Here is a 20045-nt window from a genome sequence, read left to right on the forward strand (position 1 = left end):
ATCTTAACTCTTAACAGCCTGAATCTATCAAAAGATTACGTTTAAAGTAACTGCACTTCTTTCAAGTGGCTTTTAAAATTAAAGTAAATGTACTTTGAAAGGGACATTCACTTTATCTAAGTTTAAGTAATATATATGAAATTACTTTTTAAAGGTTTAAGTTCTAGATATAAAATTGCTATTATTTCTAGCAGCAATACAATTGGATAGTCAGGAAGAGAGATGATGAAGGTTAAATATCTGGGCTATAAGACCACTTTATAAAATATAATTGCCAAAGCACAAAAACATAAGAAACTGAGTGGCCCAGATAACACTAAAAAGAAGAGGTCAGAAAGGAGACATCAAAGGAAAAGTAGAAAGAAAGAACACAAGTGAGAAATGCACAGAGGACAAAAAATTCAGTGCGAATGACAAAGACAAGAATGACAAAGACCTACAAAAAGGTAAAGGAAAAAAAGCAAATAATTAGAGGAAAATTTGTGACTTGTCTAGTTTTTTCCTTTGGCCCAATTTTAAACACCTCACACTGAAAAGCCTAAATGCTGGGTATTTAACATTTCACAACTTAGAACCCTTATAATTTTCTTGCAATATATCCAGAATCAATTATACCTGTAAGGGTTAAAAAATGCTTTATAACCAAAGTAGGAAAATTAAGATATCTATGATGACTCAGTCTAAAACAGTGAACAGCAGGCTGCTAATATATATAGCTCTAAGAGCATAACATAATTTAATACTTAAGAGGTATACAATTGTAGTAGAAGTTATGAAATGGCTGATAAATTGCCCTATTTATAGATGCCTGTGTTAAAGATGAGATAAATTGTATCCAGATAATCACCTTCCTGTTATCCAAGGCTTTTCAACTCTCTGCTCCATCCTGACTGAATATTTAAGCTGCTTCTTCACTCAGCTCTGGTCAAGGCACTGTAAATCTAAGTACCTGCTATCATATAAAGCCTAACTCTAGAAACAAAAATTAATGGTGTTGTCTTAGTGACAATAATTAGGAATTAGCACTTTAACTTAACTATTAAGATGAAAGCTAAGTTATAAGAATGGCGCATTAGTTACCATAGCAAATACACAAGCACTGTCTTCATTCAAATCATGACCCAAGTCTGAGTGTCTATGAAAGCTCCACTGGATCATATTAGGCTTCGCCTCAACAAATAATATTTGTTGCTCAGGAAAGATTTATAGCAATTGTCATCACCTTTTCTATTCTTCATACAAATGTTGAAAAATTACACAGATTTATCTTATCAATCAATGTACTATTTCCAAAACTGTGAGGAATCAGTGCAAATGTGGTTTACCTTACTCTCTAATGAACTGTCAAGGTCACTGAGATTAACAAGGCTGATTCTTCAGACTGGCAAGAATTGATCATTGCAATTTTGTTAAGTTTTTGGCATAACCATAAAGCTGTCTTGTGTAAGAAAACAATAATTCATTTTTCTCAGTTGAAAATTTCCCAACCAGAAATGGATTTTATTTTGGCCAAAACAAATTTTGCTATTTGTGTGTGTGTTTATGTGTGTTGATCAAAATACAATTCTCTTAGACTTTTAATTGATAGTTTTATTTAATTCATTATATTAAAAAAATGTACTTTTTAAAAAGAGAACGTTTCTTATTCACATCCAATCTGAGAGGTTCTATGACTTTACTGAAAAGTACTTTGACCTTCCTGTTATCTTTTTATGTGAAAAGCAGTGAAATGCATGATGAATGTCATACATATATGTGTCTTTTAAGGAATACTGAAATAATTAAATTTGACAAAAGATACTCACTTAAAATAGTTAAGAATCTAGTCCTACTTTATGAAGTAACAGAAAATTATTGAAAACAAGACAAAATAATCTAGGTTCTGACAAAAAGGAGCATGGCGTAAGTGGATGAAAAAGTTACAAATTAGGCAAAAAGGCACATTTTGCATTGCTAAGATGATATACCTGAGAAATATATTTTAGGAGAGTTGACATGGTTTATTATTTTGTGGAATAATTGAAATATTTAAAATGTATACAGGCATATGTCTGAAGAGAATGAGAAAACTGTACATGTTGAATGCCTGCTCTGTATATTTCAGGATAAAATAAGGTTTATTTATATGTGAAAATTAAATATGACACTTTATTTTTTCTATTTGATTTCATAATTATAAATAGAATCACAAGTCATTAGAAAGAAAAAATGAAGAAACTCTACTTAAAAGTACAGAGATCCTGAAAAATGAGCATGGGTGGGTTTGCATGAATTTTAGGGAAATCTCCATATATTATTCTATTTTATGCCATTAATTACTCCCATGATATTTTCCCTATATAGTTAAAAATAATATTATAATGGCGGATGATTATAATGTTATCTTACTTTTGTGAGCAACAAGAAGTAATTGCTTCCTCCTTTCCTTAACGAAAATCCTAAGTAAAAATAGGATGAAGTTCATTAAAGTGAAAAATTTCATTTGCAATATCTCCCTGATATTCGATCAAACAAAGGAAAACAAGTCAAAATACTGATTATAAATCAAGGCTTGAATATAAGGCAGAGACTGAGGGTGTGTGCATTAGTTTTCTAGGGCTGCCAAAACAAATTACCAAAAACATGGTGGCCCGAAATCACAGAAACGTATTCTATCACTGGTCTGAGATCAGAGGTTCAAAACCACGGTGGTTTTCTCCTGTGGACTGTAAGGGAAAATATACACCATGCCTCTCTCCAGCTTCTGGTGGCTCCGGCAATGCTTGGTGCTCTCTGGTTTGTAGATGCGCTACTCCAATCTCTACCTCTGTCTTTACATGACTTAACCCCCCATCTCTCTATGACTACTTTTCCCCTATAAGGACACTCATTACCAGATTTCAAGATTAAATACAGGAGGATCTCATATTGATATCTGTTACTTTTTACATCTGCAACAATCCTACTTCTAAATAAAATTACATTTAAACATAGGGATTGGATTTGGAGGCATCTTTCGAGACCACTATTCAATCCATAGATGTATGTGGGTGCGTTTTTAATTTTGCCGTTATTGCCAAAAATTTCTGAACCATAAAAGTTCTAATTTTCCTACTTTTCAAATACTTTATATATATATATATTCATTATATATAATGAAACATTATTGATGCTTCCATATTTTATCATAATTATCACAATGTTAAAGAAATGTTATCACAATATCATTAGAGAGAAGACTAACATTAGTGAATTATTTTTATTTTTATTTTGAATTAAAGTAAATTATATGTATACACCTAATCATTAAGGGAAAAAATAAACAAAAAGGAAATATTAGTGTTGTTGAAGGACTACCCTTAGTGATAAAGCAATGCTTATATTAAATTAGGAAAATGTGAAGTAAATCTCTTCTTTGTAGTAGTTGACAGTGATTGCAATGAATTTTATACTCAATGTCTCTGAATCTGTCAGCATAATATTCTCACTGTATCTTAGTATAAATGTTTTGGAAGCTGCAAATATTTTTATTGGCTATTCAGCCAACAAAATTCCAGTTTAGTAAATAATAATGCTTATTATTGTAAATTTAATCAGCATTGTTCTCAGTTGCCCATGTGAATCTATATTCAATTAGCACTTGTACTGTGATAAACAGTTGGGCTGTTAAAATAGAGCTATTCTACAACAAATCAATAGGAATATCTTTTGATAGAAGACACAAAAGTGTCTGACATCAGTATAATTTTAGGCAAACAATACAAGTACAATAAGAAAATTACTATTGGCAGTAATGGGGGAGATCCAATTATGCTGCAAAGAAAAAAATTAAATTAAATCACATCACCTTCAAAAAAGCATACTTCTATAAAAATTAAGATACTTTGAAAAAATAACTATTGACTATGTGGCTCTATGCATGGCTAGTAACAAAATTTTTCTGAACAGTAAAATGTCAGGAAAAAGACCAAAGTGCTGGGAAAAGGAATACAAGTGTATGATTACTTCTGCATTTTAAATTAGAATATAAAATCGTAAATGCATTTAGATTAGAAACTAAATGTGACTATAAGAAAATGAATAGAAATGTGCACTCACTGGAGTTATATTAGCTGTAGAAGCAATTAAAGTCCCTGCTATATAAAAACTAAATTAAAAATATAACCAGATTAGTTAGTCCCTCAAGTAGGTCATTCAGTCAAACATTTATCTCGTGACAGACTGAATTGAGTTGGCATGTATTAAATTCTCTATATAGCAAGGAATAGTGGTATTTTCAGTGTGATTTCAGGAAAGCTTAGGGAAAAGAAGGATAAAAAGTTCTTGTCTGTATTCAGGTACAGCCACTATTTAAGTAATTGTAATATATGAAGACCTGTAATTTTACAAATGATAAGCCAAGTAGCAATTCCTGTCTATGAACAGGATTTTCATATTGACAAAAGAATTCACAATAGGATAAATTCAGATAGCAAGCACACTCGCTACATTTCATATATTATTTTTTTTCTACATAGCTTTTCCAAAACACTTGTTTGGTAACATACTCTAACATTAGAATAGAGATCCTCTAAAGCTTTGATGAAGGAGCATAATCAACTTACTGAGATTTTTGCTCCTCTCAGCAAATAAAAACAAAATAAAGTGATTAAATTAAAAATTAGCTTACCAAATTTTTAGAGGATGTTCTTGTTTCAGTACAGATTCTGCCCAAGCAGCTCAACTTTTTGAAAGTACCAAGAGTCTAATCTTGGGAAAGGATGTTGCGAAGGAAGATCATTTTTGCACACTGTTGTTTCCACTTAACACCCCCTTTCCTGCTTAGTCTAAAGAATGTGCATCTCTCCCACAGACCCCAGTTTAGTTCCCGTTCTGCAGGGAACCCAACTTCACTGACAGGTCAAATTGCCCTTCTCTTGTAAACCTTCCATCTGGCTTCTCATCACAGTTAAAATACTACATTATTTGTATGACATCTGATTAGTGTTGTTCTACCTCATTAGATTGTAAGACAAGAACCATGTTCTTTTGTTCATCATTGGATCCCTAGTGCCTTTTAACATGATGGCTAGACCATGACAGAGACTCGGTATGTTTTATATCTGAATCAAGTACTGTAAAGGTTTGAATTAATACTGGTTAACTTAAATTAAATTAGTTAAATTAACTTAAATTAAACAAGTTAACTTATAACTATGGAAGAAATATGCAATAAATTCTTATTTTAGAAAAGTTAAAAGTCAATTTGATCCCAGCACTTTGAGAGACCAAGGTAGGAGGATTGCTTGAGGCCAGGAGTTTAGGACCAGCCTGGCCAACATAGTGAGACCCTGTCTCTAAAAAAAAAAAAAAAAAAAAAAAATTAGTGAGGTGTGGTGGTGTGGGGCTGTAGGCATAGATACATAAGAGGCTGAGGTGGGAGTGTAGCTTGAGCATAGGCGTTTGAGGGTGAAGGAAGATATGACAGTGCCACTGCACTCTATTTTGGTTAATAGAACTAGTCCTTGTTTCTAAAAAAAGAAAGTCAAGTTGACTATTAACCAGACATGCCATTGCCCATATGTAGACTGGTGAATCTGGCCCTACAACATTGCAACTGTCCATAATAAGGAATGCAGCATATTAAAGATTTCATTTTTCAACCTTAAAGAACTATGAACGAATCAATTGAAAATAAGCTGTCAATAAGTGATGATGATTTTGATGATAATTGTGAATGCCAGAGGTGCCCATACCATTTTCTTCTTTAAAGACTCTTATGACCAATCTCTAAGTTTCTGTGCCAGGACTATGCAGGCAACAATTCACAATGAACTGAATAGCAATGACTACTGGCAAGAAAAATATGAATGACTAAAAATACTGCTCAGTTTTTAGCTACTTAACATAATCCACTGGGAATATAACTACTCTTTATGGCATGCTTTCTAAACTCTTACAAATTAAAAATTAAATAATTTTTAATATTCTGATGAAAAAAGCAGTTTCTATGCCCAGGGTCAGTAGGAGTTAAAAAGAGAGACAAAACTTGATTTGTAAAATCAGCATTAGCTAGCTATTAATAGTAAGAAAGTAATGAAAACTACTTTGAAACTAAGATATGAATTGTCTACTATGTAATATAAAATACAGTGCAAGTAGTTGTATATTTTAAAGGAAAATGAGTAAAAATAAAGTTAATACTTGTGTAAGGTTCTTGAGGACATCTGTAAGAATCAATTCCAGGAATAAATCCTTATAAAGTATATCATTATTAATATATCTATATAGATATGCAGCTATTTCTTTAAACAGAGAGTAAAAGTCTTTGGATTTTTAGTTGAAAGAATTAAGAATAAATGACAAAAAGGTTTATAAAACTTGATAAATAAAGCCACTTTAGAATACCCTGTAAACGTTAAGGTCAAGAGCCACAGCTCATGTCTGGATTATACCCGGCTATTAATACTGTGATTTCTCAATCCTTTTTTTTTTATTATTATTTTGGAAACAGAGTCTTGCTCTGTCGCCAGGCACCAGGCTGTAGTGCAGTGGTGCAATCTCAGCTCACTGCAACCTCTGCCTCCTGGGTTCAAGCAATTCTCCTGCCTCAGCCTCCCAAGTAGCTGGGACTACAGGCACGTGCCACCATGCCCAGCTAATTTTTGTATTTTTAGTAGAGACAGGGTTTCACCATGTTGGCCAGGATGGTCTCAATCTCTTGACCTCGTGATCCACCTGCCTCAGCCTCCCAAAGTACTGGGATTACAGGCATGAGCCACCGCGCCCAACCGATTTCTCAATTCTTAATAATGAACTCCTCTTTATGTATATTCTCTGCCTGGAAAATCTCACCAAGTGATCATCCTTTCACTGTTTACCAGCATGCTAGTGCAGTGGTCTTCAAAATGAGGTGTTCAAACCTCTGGGGATAAAGGAACAGTTTCCAAGGAGTACATCAAAATATGGATAGTATCATGAGTATCAAGTTACAAATTCTAAACTTTCATATGGATACTTTTAATAAAATCCTTTCTGTTTTCTTCCACTTTCCAGGAGAAAAGCATATTTTTCACTTATCGTGCCTTTTCCAGGGGTCCATTGTACTACAGTAGCAAAGAGAAAATTCTAAATATTAGTATTGATATTTAGGAAATTCGTTTTGAATTTTTAAACTCTTTTCTTCTATAAAATTTGAAGAAAGACCTAATCAAATTGTCAGGTGATAACTAAAAATTTTTAGTAATAGATTACTCTGTGATATTTAGCACAAAACTTGGGAAGATTGTAAAGAACTGTGTCAAATTACTATTACTAAACACCTTTTGTTCCCACCTACTTATTTTTATACATAAGATTTCTCACAACTTTCACATGAAAATAGGGATGGAACTGATGGTGAAACTTTTCTCATTCTGAAATAAGTAATATTTTTCCTTGAATATGTAATTTCATTGGAAAATGGCCCATCTTATTTTTTTGCTTCGATATTTAACAATTTTTATATTTAACAATTATGATGATTACTCAAATTAGAAAACAAATTTAACACAAGGTTTTAGTATGACATGAAAAAATAACACAGATATCTGTGTTTGGACTTTCTTTATGCAGAGAGGTATGATAGGATGATACATAAAAGATTTTCAGGCAGTAATATATTGGAACACAATAGGGGAAGAGAGAGAAATGATACAAAGTCTATGACTATTAAATTAAACACTTCATCACATTTTAAAATGACTAATGGTCATTTTAAAGTAAAAAATAGCTATGACTAATGGTCATTATTTTAAAGTGAAAAAATAGCTATGTTTTTAGATTATACTGGATACATTTAGAGAGATTGAAAATATTTTGTTTGAAAATGTCTACAACAATCTGTTAGAAGTTAAATCCTTGCAATTATCTAAATGTATGATGGAGAATTTTAGATGTAAACTTAAACATATTATTTTAGGAGATACATATACATGAAGTTTGAAAGCTATTGAATTATTCTAGTAAATTTTCCTTAATGCATTTTTTTATCTTACTCAATAATGCAGCCATTAACTCCTGTCACTCTTTCTTCCTCAATAATGCTCAAATAGCGTCAATCCTTTCCATTTGCACTAGCCACTCTTGGGGCTGGACATTTTTTCCTCATCTCCTTGCACTGATCAAGTTCTCATTCATATGAGAGTCTCTCAGAATGCCCCCAGTCTTTCATTTGTTTAAAGACTATTCTTGAGTTGCATTTTTACCTTTGTGTGAATATTTTGAACAACTCTTATTTCCCTCTTACCTCCTTACCACTCCACCTCACTTTGGGGTGTGTAAAGGCAGGAACCATGTATTTTTAATTCCTGGCACATAACAGGGGTTAGCATTAGTTGACTGAATGAATTAAATATTCTAAATGTCTAATGGTGCCCAACACATAGGAGTTACTCAATGTGTATTTATTGAGTGAATGCATAAGTGAACATATACCATTCAACAAAATAGTATAAAGAGAAACAAAATTAGTCCTATTGTGGGAAAATTGTATCATGTATGGATTTATGTTCATACACAGTGAGTGTGAAGTTTTGGACTTTTAGAGCTGATACAAGCACTGGAAATTTGGGGGCAATCTCCTTACTTCAGAAATACAGTTGAGATTTTGAGAACTTAACTGACTTGTCTAAAGCCACAACTGTTTAATGACAAAGGACAAGCTAATTCCTGAGCTCAGCTCATTGGAGGGGTGGGCAGCCCTATTGTTTTTGCTATAGCATACAAACTCCTTGCCGTGTTCACTGGTCTACAAAATGTCTATGCTGGTTACAGCACTTGAGTGGCAGGTCTGGCTTTAGCCTATGAAAATTTAGAGAGGAACAATTTATAATAAGAAAAAGAAAAATAGTGGAAGAAATAAAGAACTGAGGAAATAGCACAACATCAACTTGGAATCATAAACAATAAGTTAGGATCTATGTTTTGGGGAAGGAAAACATGAGGTTTCTGGATGAGATATACACACACCATAGTGGAAAGAGCCTTTTGTCCCTCCACCTTTATGTTCTCACATAAGAAAAGCAAACATTGATAGATAAGGATCAGACACAAAGAAACACAGCTATGTGGAGCACTCTACACTATGAGATAAAGTGAGCTCTGGCTGACAAAGGGACATTTGCCACGAATAGCAACTGATTAAGAAGAGAAAGGATGAAACAGTTATATTTGCCAGGTGGCCAAGAAAGGCATTATTCCTCAAAGTAGGGGAAAAGGGGCATATGCTCTCCTGCTTCTAATTGAGAATCTCTATGATAGCATTTTGTTTTATATTTTATGTTACAGGTCACATCCTTGTAAGCCTCGAAATTTACAGGTTAGATTTAGCATTGAAAGCATTCAATAAGTGTTACTATCTCCACAGTTTCCACCTGAAATTCACAACACCCACCACCCAAAGATAATGAAAACAAGTAGAGGGTAACTCCAAATAAAATTAGTGTTTTGTATTTCCTACAAAGGTTAAGTATTATATAGGCATTATTTTACATAACTCTCATGACCTCTGTGGTTGGTAATATGATTGCTATTTTGCAGATGAGGAAAGTAAAAGGCTTTCCCAAGGTTATTTAGGGAAACAACTTCAATTTGATCACAAGTGTCTTCAACTCTAAAAATAGTTACCTTTCCCTACACCAGCGATTCTCAAAGTGTGGTACCTACACCAACAACCTCAGCATTACCTGAGAACTTGTTATAAATACAGAACCTTGGGCCTCATCCTACCTGATCAATCAGAAACTCTGAAGGCAACAAACTGTTTTAATCCCATTTGATGTTTGAGGTGCATGTTCAAGTTCAAAAACCACTAGCTTCTTCATGTAGCACCATGAAGCCTGTGTGCATAAAACTGTTGCTTACTCACTGAAGTGAGCACTTGAAGTCTGTTGGGCAATTTTCATTTATTTTACCATTTTTGAACAATTGTATTTTACTGATATGTAGTAATTTGATATACCACAGAACCACATGCAACAGTGTTGGGGGCAGGCACCCTATTGATATATAATCTTGGCAAGTTGCATAACCTTTGTAAGTTTATAATTTGTTTATGGTAAAAAAATAAAAATGGTGAGATAATATACAAAAAGCACTTAGCCAGCACCCATAATGTAATAAATGCTCAGTACAGTAAATAAAGACAATATAGCTTTATGATCATCATTAAAGATAATATTAGTGTTATAATTAATTGAATAGGTAGTGAAGCTCATGTATTATGTATGTTGCAAAGTAGAGATGTGCCTCTACTTAGAATTTTTGTTATAGAATTGTCTTAATTTTTTTCAGTTTCAAAATAAATTCCCAATTCATTTCAATTCAATAAACATTTACTATATAACAAGGTGCTGTGTTGTTTCAGGGTATTCTTTTAAGTATAGCGAGGATACCAGTTCAATTTATATTAAGGAATGAACATTATTGACTATTGAGTAATGCTTTAGATTAAATCTTTTAAAATTTTACTTTGTATTGGCTTACAGCTTTAAATTGTGCCCTTTAACAGTATTTAATATATTATTGTGGATACATATTTAACTTCCAGTTAAATTTATTACTTAGAGAAAACCCTGTAATGCCATATTTGATCTCTGTATAGTTAACTGTACAACATTGTGTTTTAACAAAGAGATTTTCAAATAACAGTTTATCTGCAGTAATACTATGCATTCTTTTTTTACTCAGTGAGATTTAGGCCTATTATTTCTTGTTTATTTGCACCAACCAGTAAAATAAACCAATTTCCATTCCCTTTATAATGCTTTTTAAACATAGAAAAAGGCCATTATCTTTCCTGTGTCTTTTTTTTTTTTTTTGAGTGAGATTTTCAAGTTTCACAAGCTCCTCTCATAGCTCATGTTTTCAAGATCTTTTTATCATTTGTATTGTATCTCCCCCAAATGCTTGGCAATTTGTCTCTTTTTTGAAATGTGTTCTTTTTGGTTGTTGAACTTAGTCTCCAAAATGCAGCCTAACAAGACCTGAATGTAGTCAATCCATTTTTATGCATGACATCACCATTACAATTCACCACACTGTAGCATTTGAATATTTTAACAGGTATTAGAATGTCAACGTGTTCAATTTATCATCCTCTGTAACTCCTGAATTTTTCTTTCTGCTGCTACCATCTCTAGATATTCATTGCATATTTTGATCTCATTATCCCTCCCTACAGAACCTTTCACATTCATTTTATTTTCGTGATTCTGATGTCACTCATTTTACACATATCCCCAATGTTTCAAGATTATGCTGCTTAGTAGTACACCCCACATTTGCAATCCCTGCTTCTTCTATGACTCACTGTTTGTAGACATATTAAAATAAATATATATTTCCCAAGGTATTTTATAAGTCTACTACTACATTAACTCTAGTATTCTTTTCTTAGATGACTTTTGTAAATCACTCCATTTAAGGCTCCTGTTAAACAAACAAACAAAAAAAGCAAACAAACAAGGGTTACTGGTCTATTGCTATAGGGCCATTTTTTTAAAAAAATGTTGTTCTTCTCTTTATTGACTCAGTTTAAGGAACTTAAACAGAACACCAACTACAGAATTGCATTATTGTTTAATTATCAAGCTGTCATCAAAAAAAAAAATACAGATTATACCTCTGATCTTTCACACCCAGTTAGCAGCTTAGTGGATATCATGTCTCCTCGCTGCAGGAGGTGACTTGTGTTTGCTGGGGCATGTCATATAGTTGGTTAAGCAAATCTTAGTAAACACAGAGTTAGTTTAACTTAACATGTTTACTTTCCCAGTTACAAAAGAAAGCAAAGCAGAGAATATAATATAAAATTAATGAAGGAAATGACAAAAGAACTTTAAGTTATTTGGCCCAAATTTTATTATTTTGCCACCTAAGTGGCAAAGCCACCAAAACCAAAATGAGCTGATGAATTGTTCAAGTTTACAAGTCAAACATTACTGTATTTATGAAATTAAACAGCAACCCATGTAGCTTTCTTCTGTCTGGAATTGCCATCTACCCACCCTGCATATTCATAGACACCTACCCCTGCCTTCAGTCCTGCCCTATCCACTTAAGGCCTACTTATCCTTCATGAATCAGAATGAGATCCCTCCAAGATTGTAATGTTTCCCTTCTTTGTGTTCACACTCTATCTTGTACTTAGTTCTTATTTCAAAATAAAACTGCTTAAGAAACAGTATCTTCTATGAATCTTAAGATCCACCTCTTTGATTTCCAGCTACCAGATGGTACTGAGAATTGTTCAAAAAGCATTCTTAAATAAATGAACTGTCTTTAAAATAGCATTTCTCTCAACAGCTATATTTCTAAAATTTAGACAGTGATATTAGGCTTGAATGCTTTCTAGAAAAATCATGGTGATACAATGGTGTGAGTTCAATTTTAATAACATGGTAGGAAAACATGTTTACATGAGTAGATCCATTAAAGTGTTTAAACCATAATCAGTCTGAAAAAGGGCATGTGTTTATAGCAAAGTAAAACAACAACAAGTAAAACACACAAAAACAAAAGGGAAGAAAGAAGAGATTAATTTCTCAATAATATATTTTATCTTTTTATATATATATGATACGGATTTTAATAAAATTTTAGCTATATTTATTTTGGATAAGTTTTTACTTCCATGGTCTGATTATATGTGGTAGAATTGAAGGAGGTGGTAAAAATAGAAAAAAAGACCTAGAACCAACCCAAATGTCCATCATCAATAGACTGGATAAAGAAAATGTGGCATATATACACCATGGAATACTATACAGCCATAAAAAACGATGAGTTCGTTGTCCTTCAAAGGGACATGGATGAATCTGGAAACCATCATTCTCAGCAAACTGACACAAGAACAGAAAAACAAACACTGTATGTTCTCACTCATAGGCGGGTGTTGAACAATTAGAACACATGGACACAGGGAGGGGAGCATCACACACTGTGGTCAGTAGTGGGAGACTAGGGGAGGGACAGCGGGGGTGGGGAGGGTGGGGAGGGATAATGAGGGGAGAAATACCAGATACAGGTGATGGGAGGATGAAGGCAGCAAACCACCTTGCCATGTATGTACCTATGCAACAATCCTGCATGATCTGCACATGTAACCCAGAACCTAAATTACAATTAAAAAAAAAACCTTTCAGTTCTGTCTGAAAAAACAGAAACAAAAACAAACAAACAAAAATTTTATAACATTTTCAGATCTGATAAAACAGTTTTCAGAAGACTTAGCAAAAAATCTTGAAAATTTAAAAAATGAGTACACTTTGGCTCTAGAGAAGACAGATGAAATATTGGATCACTGTCTTCAAACATATGATAGATCAATTGGTAGATGATACTGTTAACATATTTTTCTTTGTGGCTGAGTATAAGACCAGAAACAATTAACTTAGGGAACAAGCAGGAAATGCTACAGGAAGGTGAGGTATTATGATGACTTACTAAATAATGTAGTGAAAGGTATCTACAGAGACCTTTTGAACAGAATAGTTACTCTTTGATTTAGTCAGTTAGATATTAAATTTAAACCTAAATAGCTCTTAATAAGACAAATACCAATTTGTTCCATAAGTAGGTAATACTGACTGTGGTTCTCTTAGTTTATCAGAGCAAGTGTCTTTCTTTGTTGCCTGTGGGTCATCCCTCACACACATATAAGGAACAAGCCCACTGTTGCACATAAAATAGCATCATCTGTACAAATCAACCCCTAGCTTCTCTTCCTTCCTAGGAGGGAAGACTCTAGTTATAGAGACCAAAACCGGAGAGGAATGGATATCAGTTGTCCAAAATGTAAAAAGAAATCGTACATTAATACCCTTGAAAATATAAAGACACCTTAAGAAGGATTATAGTACTGTAGGCATAAGACCAATATATTTGATTATTTTTGTGTTTAGTATTCTTTTCATTAACAAGTGACATTTAGCACAGTACTTCTTCCTCAAAAGTAATTTAATTAAACAACTTTAACCTCATATTATATATTAAAATACTATATTGCAAAATTCTAAGATAAGATACAAGTTTAAGGTCATTGTCAAGGGTCACTGAAAAAGTGAAGATCTTTTTTTCATAACCTTTTATTTTTTGTTTTTAATATTAATACTTGTTATGCTACTTTGTTTATAACCTATGCTGGTAATTGTTTTATGAATAAATACCACAACCTTTATAAAGAACCTGAAACAGTCTGGACTGAATTTCATTATTTTGTTCTTATGGGATGGCAGAGCTTTCAAAACGTGAAATAAGGTGACAACTTATATATAATTAAAAATAAAGATCTAAATTAGGAAAGTTAGCATAACCTCAGTGAAACATTTCAAAGACATCTGTATTGTGACTTTCATACTTGGAAGCTGTGAACCTGATACAAAATGTTGTTGCGTGCTCCTGTTTTTCCTTGTCTTGTTTTTTCTCCAGTTGATAAATGAAATGCATCCATTGTGAATCTCAAAGCACTATTAAAAATACCAGAAATACAGGATACGGTTCAATTTACCTGTTCCTGTTGCTGGAAATCCAATCTGAAATAAGTGTTGATGCCTGTTGATGACAGTGCTTGTTGCCAAAACTGCAGGCTAGCATTATAACTTCTCTACGTAGTTCTCTAGATAGCAAAAGAGAAACAAATTAAAAAGCAAGTTAGGGAAATTTATTCCCTAAATAGTAGATAAGTAAATTATTAACATAAAAATGGTTTTTAGATCTAGAAATCCTACGCTGCTGAGTAAAAGACCCTTAGACAGAGTGGAAGATAAACATACTAAAAGTTTAACAGTACTCCAGTGAGGGGCATGGCTTCCGATCTGAATAGCATCAATAAAGGTAGATCTTAAATTAAAACACAGCAAGGAAATGTCTTTGTTTTCAGGATCAAGCAATGGAAACTGTTCTACCCAGCAGCAGTCCTCTTGGGAAAGTGAAATGTAAGATGAAGAATGAAAGGAAGATTGTCTCATGCTGCTTAAGTCATAATGGCACTAGTAGTACATTATTGTACAGCTCTAGGGGAAAATAAAAGGATAAGAAATGAAACAGTACTCATGTTGGTAGGATGCTTGAACAAGAGATCCATTAAAATTATTTTTCGGCCACCCAAGCTTGATATACGTTGCTGCAACTTGCTTTAGAATATATTCCTAAGAGGGATGTAGAATAAATAAAGATAAGGTTAGTTTAAAACTTCTGTATGCTGACAATTAAAATTATATAATAAAATTAAAATATTTTAAAAATATACCTACTTTCAAATCAGCAAAATTATAAGTGCAGTAATGTTCTATTATAATTTTATTCAATTTAGTATTTCAAATATAAAAAACATGGATAAAATGCTATTGGAATGGTACAAATCTACTCTTCTTCCTATAAATTACTAAATAATTTGCAGGAGTAAATATTTTAGATGATGACTTTCGTAACAAAATGAGGAAAACAAAGAATATTGATAACACCTATGCATTCATATGTGAAAATGTATATAGATATATGAAAATGGACATCTAATACTTATGCATTTTATACCAACAGAGAATATTTAATGAAAAATAACTATGTTAGCCCAACCAATAGCCTAGTATTAATGAAGCTGAGATACACAGAACTCTTCAATGTAATGATAATGGTACTTCAAAGTCAACAATTCATTCAGCTAATGACACATTTAAGTGTCAGTACCAAGGTAAGGCATGCTCTCCCTCACAATTTTTTGTTATTTTAGACAGGGTCCTCACTCTGTCACCCAGGCTGGAGTGCAGTGCCAGCAATCACCACTCACTGCATCCTCTGCCTCTCAGATTCAAGCCATCCGTCCACCTCCGCCTCAAGAGTAGCTGGGACTACAGGCACAAACCACTATGCCAGGTTAATTTTTTTTTTTTTTTGTAGAGATGGGTTTTCACCATGTTGCCCAGGTTGGCTCTCCCTCACTTTAAGGTGGTCTTTGAATTTTGCCAAAGGAATACAAACACTGAAATTACAATGAAAAAAATTCTTAACTGTTTACTGAAAACAAGGAATCTGACATAATACACTATTCTAATGTACAAATATATACAAAAATATATATTTACTTTTACAAAGGTTTAATGTTGCAGTGTTTGTTTTAGGGAGAAATAAATGTGCAATCTGATAAAAAAAAAATCATATCGTAACTGTAATGACCCATGCGTTTGCGTGTCTATGCTAAGGGCTTAGACAAAACTAACAATGAACATAATTATTTCCATTTAAAAAAATCATTAAAACAAAGTTTCTTTTCTGTAGGTTTAGAGTAAAAATAAAAAGGAAGGAATTCTGATGGCTATCAGAAATCAGATGGCTCTAATAAAAAGATTTCATGTCACAGGAATCCACTTGTCAGTAATCCCAAATGTGTGGGTTAATTAGTAAAGTCAATATGATGATTTTATAAAACACAGGGCCAGCTCTTAAAATAACTAAAGGAAAACAAATAGTGTTCGAAGATAATGGATGGCATAGTAATAAAAAATTTAAGAATCAAAAGGCTCATGAGCAGTACTTAATCCTAATTTAGCGAAAATGATTATTAAATCAGATTAGGTGGTGTCAGCAGAGTAATTTTGATTTACTAGGTTTTGAGTTTAGAAAAATCTGGTCAGGTAACATTTTGGAATGTTTGTCATGTCTTCTTGTCTACTTGGATTATCTGTTGTTTGCTTTCCTGTATCCCTTTGGACCCAATTATGAATGGGCTTTTGCCTCAGTGTTGATCTTATCCTTGTTAATTAAGGCAGTGAATTGAATTCACTATGCCCTTTTGGATAAAAATAATGACTAAGAATCATTACTGAAAATGCCTATATTCTGTTAAGATCTTTGGGATCTTTCTACCCCGGTTAAGTCCTCTGTGAACACTGAACCCTCTAACTCTTAGAAAGTATGTTTGAATATTAAAAATTTGCTATGTGTATTTCTTCTTAAATTCTGAAGCATTTAAGCTTAATTGACACTTTTAGGTCAGAGCAAAAGGTAGCTTGTGTATTAAATTTCATCTTCAAATAATTGTCATATATGTTGCACAGACAATCAGGACAAAACTCAAGATAACACAAACTAGAAGAACAAACTCATATAACGGGATCATTGCATATATAATAGTAGAAAAAAATAAAAAAGTGTATTTTCTAAAAATTAGAAAGAAAAATTCTATCTTTTTACATTGAAAACATTGTAGTTTTCCATGCGGTCCAGTAATTTATCTAGAGGATAAAGAGCTCGGCTGGCAGCATGCCAAGGAAGAAAATCCTTCTCCTCAGACAGGTATCTGATAATCTCCAGAGGAATATTTTGAGGCAAATACCCAGCCCTACAGAAAAAAAAAAAAAAGTCAATGTTAATTATATGCACAATAGATACATGATGCACAAATGAAGATTTTTACTTATACAACTAAATGGCAGAAAAGTAAGATTCATCATCATATAAAGAAAGCATATTCACTGCTATAAAAATAAAATTACTCACTTTTAAAATATAGTCCTGCTTAGTATGCCAATGCCACCTTAATATATGCAGAGTTGGACAGTTCAAATTTTTTAATACAAAACATCAGAATGCATATTTTTTTAAAAGTAAGGAATTGTGGAACATAAGCAAAACTAAATCTAGGTATGTTCCTTCACAGAAAGTCTTCAGAGGTTAACACGCAATTGAAAATAATTGATCACTGAAATGTAATTTCAGTTTTTCCATGTATTGTCTTTACTTGTCATTTTAGCTCAATGTAATGATATTTAATACATATTTTTTAAATTAAAATGTCATTTGCAGCTTTGAGTGTTTGCTAGATTACAATAATAGCATGTTTTTCAAACCTTTTTAAAAGTTGCTTTCCATAACACTGATGAAAATCTGAGTTAGGTTTTAATAAAGTCCAAATCAGAAAAATTTTAAAAGAAGAATCGACTCTTTTATTATTTTCCTTTAGAAATAAAATGTGTCACTTTGAGAACTGATATCAATTTCCTTATAAAATACTAAATTGTACCTTTTAAAAATTATCTTAATATATATTGTCTATAAAGAGGCCATATCAAGAATAGGAACCAAAAAGAACAGTACATCTCTTTTCTCCCATAGACTGTATATAATATTCTTGCAAAATCAAAGCAATATAAATGACAGTCCACAATACATTAGTGGTCTTAGCCTTGACATCTTTGCTGTATATAGTGACACTATGTATTTTGGTGGAATTTTTCAGCATTGATATTTGCAATGGTTTGAATGTTGGTGTTTCCCTAAAATTATGTGTTGGAACATAATACCCATTGTGATAGTATTAAGAAAAAGGGCCTTTGGAAGTGATTAGGTCATAAGGGCTTCATTTTCATGAATGGGATTAGTGCCCTTATTAAAGAGGTTCCAATGAATTTTCTTGACTCTTCTTTTCAGTATGTGTGCAGCAAGAAGGCACTATCTTTGAAGCAGAGCAATCTCTCATCATACATCTAATCTGCCGGAAGTTGATCTTGGACTCCCCAGCCTCCTGAACCATGAACAAAAGTTTCTATTGTTCCTAAATTATCCAGTGTAAGGTATTTTGTTATAACAACACAAACAGACTAAGACACAATCAACTGAATGCAGACTGTTAACATAGGGAAGAAGGAACTATGAAAGCAACAAAGCCTGGTTGTCCTGCTTATCTACATTTCACACTGTTCTTTTGTAACATAACAAAATTAGATGGATCTTTGTATTTGCGCATGATGGAAAGTGAACAGGGAGGAAACAAAGCCTTTTTCATCTTCAGTTAAAATAATTTTTCCATATTATTTAGTCTTAATTCAATGTCATATGGAAAAATTACCCTATAGATGAATATTAGCTTATAATTGTGCTTATAATGTTCATAATAAAAACCAATTCTGAAGAGGGTACTGCAGTTTTCTTTTAATTCAAACAAAAGAATGTGTGTCACTCTAATGATTTTGATTCAATCCTAGTACAAGATCAACCACAAGTTCATAATTCATATAAATAAGATGGTGAGCAAACCCCAAATTTCATATAATTTGAAAATCTGAAAATTTATGATTTAGAGTATTTCTAGATCTGTGCCACTTCCCTGTGCAATTTGCAATTTGTACATTTTTGTAGAAATAACATGAAATTATACTATGGCAACAATAATTAAATAAGCAACTACACTTTAGCTAGTACAACATCCCAATAGTAAATTAAATCTTGATTTTACAGGTTTGTTGCTCCCTGAAAAAGTAATACAATTTTTTATTAAAATAATGCTTTAGATTACTTCATTAAAAGAAACATAGCTTCCAGTAGTTCAGATTTTAAAATTTGTCTTTCTTAAACTTTTAATTTTTAATATTAGTGTGGTGATTATATACTCACCTTCTCTTTATATATGACATGGATTGTATAATGTTAAAGTTTGAAGATTTATTTAGAAGCCATTAGTATTTTGTTAAACAAATAAGAAAAGTAATGTATTTTTTAAGAAGAACGTTTAGAAAGTAGCCAACTTATTACAAATCTTCAAGTAAGTTTGGAAAGTTTGGCAAGTTGCTTGAATCTTGTTTCCTATAGATTTGAACATGATAGCCTTATGTCAAGTATAATTTATTGTGTTTTACTTCATCTCTAGAAATGGATAGACATTATTTCGTGACTTATACTTTGTAGGAAATTTGACTGCAAATAAAAAAGATGACAAATAACGTTATAGAAAGAAACAGATTTGAGAAAGAGCCTGAACCTGACTACTGCTGCACTCATACAATTAGGCAAATAATTTTTCTCTCCAGCCCTCACACTCCTTCGTCTATAAAATAAAAGGATGGAGCTAATAGACACCCATTTTAGCCCACAAAAGCTTTTAATCTAACCTATATATCTACAATTTAATCTACTGAAAAATAATTGTAATAGTATGGGCACAATTTACGTATTTAAAACTTGAAAAATACTTTGTAATTTTATATTCTCCATTCTTTAGTTGCTTAATATATACAAGTCTAGGAGGCAGGACATGGATCTAGGTTTGATAAGAC

At 32.5% G+C, this 20045-nt stretch overlaps 1 protein-coding gene across 1 annotated transcript in view; it reads right to left on the reverse strand.

Moving 5' to 3' along the window:
- Nucleotides 1-20045, reverse strand: part of TRHDE (thyrotropin releasing hormone degrading enzyme) — a 385721-nt gene that overhangs the window by 30701 nt on the left and 334975 nt on the right. The window contains exons 13-15 of the mRNA XM_012441402.2: nt 17188-17335; nt 15049-15146; nt 14507-14614 (exon numbers count right to left, since the gene is read on the reverse strand). Coding sequence (XP_012296825.2) covers nt 14507-14614; nt 15049-15146; nt 17188-17335 — 354 coding nt within the window. The remainder of the gene's footprint in view (nt 1-14506; nt 14615-15048; nt 15147-17187; nt 17336-20045) is intronic.

The sequence above is a fragment of the Aotus nancymaae genome, unplaced genomic scaffold (assembly GCF_030222135.1).
Source record: "Aotus nancymaae isolate 86718 unplaced genomic scaffold, 86718_ANA_hifiasm-v0.15.2.pri h1tg000016l, whole genome shotgun sequence".
NCBI classification, from domain to species: Eukaryota; Metazoa; Chordata; class Mammalia; order Primates; family Aotidae; genus Aotus; species Aotus nancymaae.